General features: G+C 46.2%; 1 protein-coding gene across 1 annotated transcript in view; it reads right to left on the reverse strand.

Moving 5' to 3' along the window:
* The window catches only part of LOC129867767 (unconventional myosin-XV-like), a 414,777-nt gene that overhangs the window by 18,321 nt on the left and 386,916 nt on the right, over positions 1-9,540 (reverse strand). The window contains exons 53-54 of the mRNA XM_055941278.1: positions 7,146-7,228; positions 6,678-6,808 (exon numbers count right to left, since the gene is read on the reverse strand). Of these exons, the coding sequence (XP_055797253.1) occupies positions 6,678-6,808; positions 7,146-7,228 (214 nt within the window). The remainder of the gene's footprint in view (positions 1-6,677; positions 6,809-7,145; positions 7,229-9,540) is intronic.

Raw genomic sequence — 9,540 nt, forward strand, 5'->3', positions numbered from 1 at the left:
CCTGACTGGTAGGTAGGGTTATAGATACAGTTAGGGTACCTTGGTAGTGTACTACAGGACTACAGCAGACAGACAGACAGGTATAACAGACATCCTGACTGGTAGGTAGGGTTATAGATATAGTTAGGGTACCTTGGTAGTGTACTACAGGACTAGAGCAGACAGACAGACAGGTATAACAGACATCCTGACTGGTAGGTAGGGTTATAGATATAGTTAGGGTACCTTGGTAGTGTACTACAGGACTAGAGCAGACAGACAGACAGGTATAACAGACATCCTGACTGGTAGGTAGGGTTATAGATATAGTTAGGGTACCTTGGTAGTGTACTACAGGACTAGAGCAGACAGACAGGTATAACAGACATCCTGACTGGTAGGTAGGGTTATAGATATAGTTAGGGTACCTTGGTAGTGTACTACAGGACTAGAGCAGACAGACAGGTATAACAGACATCCTGACTGGTAGGTAGGGTTATAGATATAGTTAGGGTACCTTGGTAGTGTACTACAGGACTAGAGCAGACAGACAGACAGGTATAACAGACATCCTGACTGGTAGGTAGGGTTATAGATATAGTTAGGGTACCTTGGTAGTGTACTACAGGACTACAGCAGACAGACAGACAGGTATAACAGACATCCTGACTGGTAGGTAGGGTTATAGATATAGTTAGGGTACCTTGGTAGTGTACTACAGGACTAGAGCAGACAGACAGACAGGTATAACAGACATCCTGACTGGTAGGTAGGGTTATAGATATAGTTAGGGTACCTTGGTAGTGTACTACAGGACTAGAGCAGACAGACAGACAGGTATAACAGACATCCTGACTGGTAGGTAGGGTTATAGATATAGTTAGGGTACCTTGGTAGTGTACTACAGGACTAGAGCAGACAGACAGGTATAACAGACATCCTGACTGGTAGGTAGGGTTATAGATATAGTTAGGGTACCTTGGTAGTGTACTACAGGACTAGAGCAGACAGACAGGTATAACAGACATCCTGACTGGTAGGTAGGGTTATAGATATAGTTAGGGTACCTTGGTAGTGTACTACAGGACTAGAGCAGACAGACAGGTATAACAGACATCCTGACTGGTAGGTAGGGTTATAGATATAGTTAGGGTACCTTGGTAGTGTACTACAGGACTACAGCAGACAGACAGACAGGTATAACAGACATCCTGACTGGTAGGTAGGGTTATAGATATAGTTAGGGTACTTTGGTAGTGTACTAAAGGACTAGAGCAGACAGACAGGTATAACAGACATCCTGACTGGTAGGTAGGGTTATAGATATAGTTAGGGTACCTTGGTAGTGTACTCCAGGACTAGAGCAGACAGACAGGTATAACAGACATCCTGACTGGTAGGTAGGGTTATAGATATAGTTAGGGTACCTTGGTAGTGTACTACAGGACTAGAGCAGACAGACAGGTATAACAGACATCCTGACTGGTAGGTAGGGTTATAGATATAGTTAGGGTACCTTGGTAGTGTACTACAGGACTAGAGCAGACAGACAGGTATAACAGACATCCTGACTGGTAGGTAGGGTTATAGATATAGTTAGGGTACCTTGGTAGTGTACTACAGGACTAGAGCAGACAGACAGGTATAACAGACATCCTGACTGGTAGGTAGGGTTATAGATATAGTTAGGGTACCTTGGTAGTGTACTACAGGACTAGAGCAGACAGACAGGTATAACAGACATCCTGACTGGTAGGTAGGGTTATAGTTATAGTTAGGGTACCTTGGTAGTGTACTACAGGACTAGAGCAGACAGACAGGTATAACAGACATCCTGACTGGTAGGTAGGGTTATAGATATAGTTAGGGTACCTTGGTAGTGTACTCCAGGACTAGAGCAGACAGACAGACAGGTATAACAGACATCCTGACTGGTAGGTAGGGTTATAGATATAGTTAGGGTACCTTGGTAGTGTACTACAGGACTAGAGCAGACAGACAGGTATAACAGACATCCTGACTGGTAGGTAGGGTTATAGATATAGTTAGGGTACCTTGGTAGTGTACTCCAGGACTAGAGCAGACAGACAGGTATAACAGACATCCTGACTGGTAGGTAGGGTTATAGATATAGTTAGGGTACCTTGGTAGTGTACTACAGGACTAGAGCAGACAGACAGGTATAACAGACATCCTGACTGGTAGGTAGGGTTATAGATATAGTTAGGGTACCTTGGTAGTGTACTACAGGACTAGAGCAGACAGACAGGTATAACAGACATCCTGACTGGTAGGTAGGGTTATAGATATAGTTAGGGTACCTTGGTAGTGTACTACAGGACTACAGCAGACAGACAGACAGGTATAACAGACATCCTGACTGGTAGGTAGGGTTATAGATATAGTTAGGGTACCTTGGTAGTGTACTACAGGACTAGAGCAGGCAGACAGGTATAACAGACATCCTGACTGGTAGGTAGGGTTATAGATATAGTTAGGGTACCTTGGTAGTGTACTACAGGACTAGAGCAGACAGACAGGTATAACAGACATCCTGACTGGTAGGTAGGGTTATAGATATAGTTAGGGTACCTTGGTAGTGTACTACAGGACTAGAGCAGTCAGACAGACAGGTATAACAGACATCCTGACTGGTAGGTAGGGTTATAGATATAGTTAGGGTACCTTGGTAGTGTACTACAGGACTAGAGCAGACAGACAGACAGGTATAACATACATCCTGACTGGTAGGTAGGGTTATAGATATAGTTAGGGTACCTTGGTAGTGTACTACAGGACTTAGTGTACTACAGGACTAGAGCAGACAGACAGACAGGTATAACAGACATCCTGACTGGTAGGTAGGGTTATAGATATAGTTAGGGTACCTTGGTAGTGTACTCCAGGACTAGAGCAGACAGACAGGTGTAACAGACATCCTGACTGGTAGGTAGGGTTATAGATATAGTTAGGGTACCTTGGTAGTGTACTACAGGACTAGAGCAGACAGACAGGTATAACAGACATCCTGACTGGTAGGTAGGGTTATAGATATAGTTAGGGTACCTTGGTAGTGTACTACAGGACTAGAGCAGACAGACAGGTATAACAGACATCCTGACTGGTAGGTAGGGTTATAGATATAGTTAGGGTACCTTGGTAGTGTACTACAGGACTAGAGCAGACAGACAGGTATAACAGACATCCTGACTGGTAGGTAGGGTTATAGATATAGTTAGGGTACCTTGGTAGTGTACTACAGGACTAGAGCAGACAGACAGACAGGTATAACAGACATCCTGACTGGTAGGTAGGGTTATAGATATAGTTAGGGTACCTTGGTAGTGTACTACAGGACTAGAGCAGACAGACAGACAGGTATAACAGACATCCTGACTGGTAGGTAGGGTTATAGATATAGTTAGGGTACCTTGGTAGTGTACTACAGGACTAGAGCAGACAGACAGGTATAACAGACATCCTGACTGGTAGGTAGGGTTATAGATATAGTTAGGGTACCTTGGTAGTGTACTACAGGACTAGAGCAGACAGACAGGTATAACAGACATCCTGACTGGTAGGTAGGGTTATAGATATAGTTAGGGTACCTTGGTAGTGTACTACAGGACTAGAGCAGGCAGACAGGTATAACAGACATCCTGACTGGTAGGTAGGGTTATAGAGATAGTTAGGGTACCTTGGTAGTGTACTACAGGACTAGAGCAGACAGACAGGTATAACAGACATCCTGACTGGTAGGTAGGGTTATAGATATAGTTAGGGTACCTTGGTAGTGTACTACAGGACTAGAGCAGGCAGACAGGTATAACAGACATCCTGACTGGTAGGTAGGGTTATAGATATAGTTAGGGTACCTTGGTAGTGTACTACAGGACTAGAGCAGACAGACAGGTATAACAGACATCCTGACTGGTAGGTAGGGTTATAGATATAGTTAGGGTACCTTGGTAGTGTACTACAGGACTAGAGCAGACAGACAGGTATAACAGACATCCTGACTGGTAGGTAGGGTTATAGATATAGTTAGGGTACCTTGGTAGTGTACTACAGGACTAGAGCAGACAGACAGACAGGTATAACAGACATCCTGACTGGTAGGTAGGGTTATAGATATAGTTAGGGTACCTTGGTAGTGGACTACAGGACTACAGCAGACAGACAGGTATAACAGACATCCTGACTGGTAGGTAGGGTTATAGATATAGTTAGGGTACCTTGGTAGTGTACTACAGGACTAGAGCAGACAGAGAGGTATAACAGACATCCTGACTGGTAGGTAGGGTTATAGATATAGTTAGGGTACCTTGGTAGTGTACTACAGGACTAGAGCAGACAGACAGACAGGTATAACAGACATCCTGACTGGTAGGTAGGGTTATAGATATAGTTAGGGTACCTTGGTAGTGTACTACAGGACTAGAGCAGACAGACAGGTATAACAGACATCCTGACTGGTAGGTAGGGTTATAGATATAGTTAGGGTACCTTGGTAGTGTACTACAGGACTAGAGCAGACAGACAGGTATAACAGACATCCTGACTGGTAGGTAGGGTTATAGATATAGTTAGGGTACCTTGGTAGTGTACTACAGGACTAGAGCAGACAGACAGACAGGTATAACAGACATCCTGACTGGTAGGTAGGGTTATAGATATAGTTAGGGTACCTTGGTAGTGTACTACAGGACTAGAGCAGACAGACAGACAGGTATAACAGACATCCTGACTGGTAGGTAGGGTTATAGATATAGTTAGGGTACCTTGGTAGTGTACTACAGGACTACAGCAGACAGACAGACAGGTATAACATACATCCTGACTGGTAGGTAGGGTTATAGATATAGTTAGGGTACCTTGGTAGTGTACTCCAGGACTAGAGCAGACAGACAGACAGGTATAACAGACATCCTGACTGGTAGGTAGGGTTATAGATATAGTTAGGGTACCTTGGTAGTGTACTCCAGGACTAGAGCAGACAGACAGACAGGTATAACAGACATCCTGACTGGTAGGTAGGGTTATAGATATAGTTAGGGTACCTTGGTAGTGTACTACAGGACTAGAGCAGACAGACAGGTATAACAGACATCCTGACTGGTAGGTAGGGTTATAGATATAGTTAGGGTACCTTGGTAGTGTACTACAGGACTAGAGCAGACAGACAGGTATAACAGACATCCTGACTGGTAGGTAGGGTTATAGATATAGTTAGGGTACCTTGGTAGTGGACTCCAGGACTAGAGCAGACAGACAGGTATAACAGACATCCTGACTGGTAGGTAGGGTTATAGATATAGTTAGGGTACCTTGGTAGTGTACTACAGGACTAGAGCAGACAGACAGGTATAACAGACATCCTGACTGGTAGGTAGGGTTATAGATATAGTTAGGGTACCTTGGTAGTGTACTCCAGGACTAGAGCAGACAGACAGACAGGTATAACAGACACCCTGACTGGTAGGTAGGGTTATAGATATAGTTAGGGTACCTTGGTAGTGTACTCCAGGACTAGAGCAGACAGACAGACAGGTATAACAGACATCCTGACTGGTAGGTAGGGTTATAGATATAGTTAGGGTACCTTGGTAGTGTACTACAGGACTAGAGCAGACAGACAGACAGGTATAACAGACATCCTGACTGGTAGGTAGGGTTATAGATATAGTTAGGGTACCTTGGTAGTGTACTACAGGACTAGAGCAGACAGACAGACAGGTATAACAGACATCCTGACTGGTAGGTAGGGTTATAGATATAGTTAGGGTACCTTGGTAGTGTACTACAGGACTAGAGCAGACAGACAGACAGGTATAACAGACATCCTGACTGGTAGGTAGGGTTATAGATATAGTTAGGGTACCTTGGTAGTGTACTACAGGACTAGAGCAGACAGACAGACAGGTATAGCAGACATCCTGACTGGTAGGTAGGGTTATAGATATAGTTAGGGTACCTTGGTAGTGTACTACAGGACTAGAGCAGACAGACAGACAGGTATAACAGACATCCTGACTGGTAGGTAGGGTTATAGATATAGTTAGGGTACCTTGGTAGTGTACTACAGGACTAGAGCAGACAGACAGGTATAACAGACATCCTGACTGGTAGGTAGGGTTATAGATATAGTTAGGGTACCTTGGTAGTGTACTACAGGACTAGAGCAGACAGACAGACAGGTATAACAGACATCCTGACTGGTAGGTAGGGTTATAGATATAGTTAGGGTACCTTGGTAGTGTACTACAGGACTAGAGCAGACAGACAGGTATAACAGACATCCTGACTGGTAGGTAGGGTTATAGATATAGTTAGGGTACCTTGGTAGTGGACTCCAGGACTAGAGCAGACAGACAGGTATAACAGACATCCTGACTGGTAGGTAGGGTTATAGATATAGTTAGGGTACCTTGGTAGTGTACTACAGGACTAGAGCAGACAGACAGGTATAACAGACATCCTGACTGGTAGGTAGGGTTATAGATATAGTTAGGGTACCTTGGTAGTGTACTACAGGACTAGAGCAGACAGACAGACAGGTATAACAGACATCCTGACTGGTAGGTAGGGTTATAGATATAGTTAGGGTACCTTGGTAGTGTACTACAGGACTAGAGCAGACAGACAGGTATAACAGACATCCTGACTGGTAGGTAGGGTTATAGATATAGTTAGGGTACCTTGGTAGTGTACCCCAGGACTACAGCAGGCGTCCAGCAGGAACTTTAAAAGGAAGGGCTTCAGGACCTCAGAACAGCGATGGAACGCAGTCAGGATGTACAGCAGTCTCCATCCTCTCTGACAACTGTCCCTAGAGGTTAGAGGTCAGAGGTCAGATATACACTAACAGTCAGGATGTACAGCAGTCTCCATCCTCTCTGACAACTGTCCCTAGAGGTTAGAGGTTAGAGGTCAGAGGTCAGATATACACTAACAGTCAGGATGTACAGTAGTCTCCATCCTCTCTGACAACTGTCCCTAGAGGTTAGAGGTCAGAGGGTAGAGGTCAGATATACACTAACAGTCAGGATGTACAGCAGTCTCCATCCTCTCTGACAACTGTCCCTAGAGGTCAAGCTTTGGGTTAGAGGTTAAGGTTAGAGGTCAGGGTTAGGGTTTAGAGGTAAGGATTAGGGTTCAAGTCTTACGTTTTGGAGCTGGTGTTTCCTGTGACCTGTTTCATCACCTGGCAGTAGGCTTCATCTTTCATCAGACCATACTCCCCACTGAGCTACAGGACACACACACAGACAGACACATCAGACCATGCTCCCCACTGAGCTACAGGACAGACACACATACAGACACATCAGACCATGCTCCCCACTGAGCTACAGGACAGACACATACAGACACATCAGACCATACTCCCCACTGAGCTACAGGACAGACACATACAGACACATCAGACCATGCTCCCCACTGAGCTACAGGACAGACACACATACAGACACATCAGACCATACTCCCCACTGAGCTACAGGACAGACACACATACAGACACATCAGACCATGCTCCCCACTGAGCTACAGGACAGACACATACAGACACATCAGACCATGCTCCCCACTGAGCTACAGGACAGACACACATACAGACACATCAGACCATGCTCCCCACTGAGCTACAGGACAGACACACATACAGACACATCAGACCATGCTCCCCACTGAGCTACAGGACAGACACACATACAGACACATCAGACCATGCTCCCCACTGAGCTACAGGACAGACACACATACAGACACATCAGACCATGCTCCCCACTGAGCTACAGGACAGACACACATACAGACACATCAGACCATGCTCCCCACTGAGCTACAGGACAGACACATACAGACACATCAGACCATACTCCCCACTGAGCTACAGGACAGACACAGACAGACACATCAGACCATGCTCCCCACTGAGCTACAGGACACACACACATACAGACACATCAGACCATGCTCCCCACTGAGCTACAGGACAGACACATACAGACACATCAGACCATGCTCCCCACTGAGCTACAGGACACACACACATACAGACACATCAGACCATACTCCCCACTGAGCTACAGGACAGACACAGACAGACACATCAGACCATGCTTCCCACTGAGCTACAGGACACACACACATACAGACACATCAGACCATGCTCCCCACTGAGCTACAGGACAGACACAGACAGACACATCAGACCATACTCCCCACTGAGCTACAGGACACACACACATACAGACACATCAGACCATGCTCCCCACTGAGCTACAGGACAGACACATACAGACACATCAGACCATACTCCCCACTGAGCTACAGGACACACACACATACAGACACATCAGACCATGCTCCCCACTGAGCTACAGGACACACACATACAGACACATCAGACCATGCTCCCCACTGAGCTACAGGACAGACACATACAGACACATCAGACCATACTCCCCACTGAGCTACAGGACACACATACAGACACATCAGACCATACTCCCCACTGAGCTACAGGACAGACACAGACAGACACATCAGACCATGCTCCCCACTGAGCTACAGGACAGACACATACAGACACATCAGACCATACTCCCCACTGAGCTACAGGACACACACACATACAGACACATCAGACCATGCTCCCCACTGAGCTACAGGACACACACATACAGACACATCAGACCATGCTCCCCACTGAGCTACAGGACAGACACATACAGACACATCAGACCATGCTCCCCACTGAGCTACAGGACAGACAAACATACAGACACATCAGACCATACTCCCCACTGAGCTACAGGACAGACACATACAGACACATCAGACCATACTCCCCACTGAGCTACAGGACAGACACATACAGACACATCAGACCATGCTCCCCACTGAGCTACAGGACAGACACACATACAGACACATCAGACCATACTCCCCGCTGAGCTACAGGACACACACACATACAGACACATCAGACCATGCTCCCCACTGAGCTACAGGACAGACACATACAGACACATCAGACCATGCTCCCCACTGAGCTACAGGACAGACACACATACAGACACATCAGACCATGCTCCCCACTGAGCTACAGGACAGACACACACATACAGACACATCAGACCATGCTCCCCACTGAGCTACAGGACACACACACATACGGACACATCAGACCATGCTCCCCACTGAGCTACAGGACAGACACACATACAGACACATCAGACCATGCTCCCCACTGAGCTACAGGACACACACACATACAGACACATCAGACCATACTCCCCACTGAGCTACAGGACAGACACACATACAGACACATCAGACCATGCTCCCCACTGAGCTACAGGACAGACACATACAGACACATCAGACCATGCTCCCCACTGAGCTAAAGGACAGACACATACAGACACATCAGACCATGCTCCCCACTGAGCTACAGGACAGACACATACAGACACATCAGACCATACTCCCCACTGAGCTACAGGACAGACACACATACAGACACATCAGACCATGCTCCCCACTGAGCTACAG

The sequence above is a fragment of the Salvelinus fontinalis genome, chromosome 2, assembly GCF_029448725.1.
Source record: "Salvelinus fontinalis isolate EN_2023a chromosome 2, ASM2944872v1, whole genome shotgun sequence".
In the NCBI taxonomy this organism is placed as follows: domain Eukaryota; kingdom Metazoa; phylum Chordata; class Actinopteri; order Salmoniformes; family Salmonidae; genus Salvelinus; species Salvelinus fontinalis.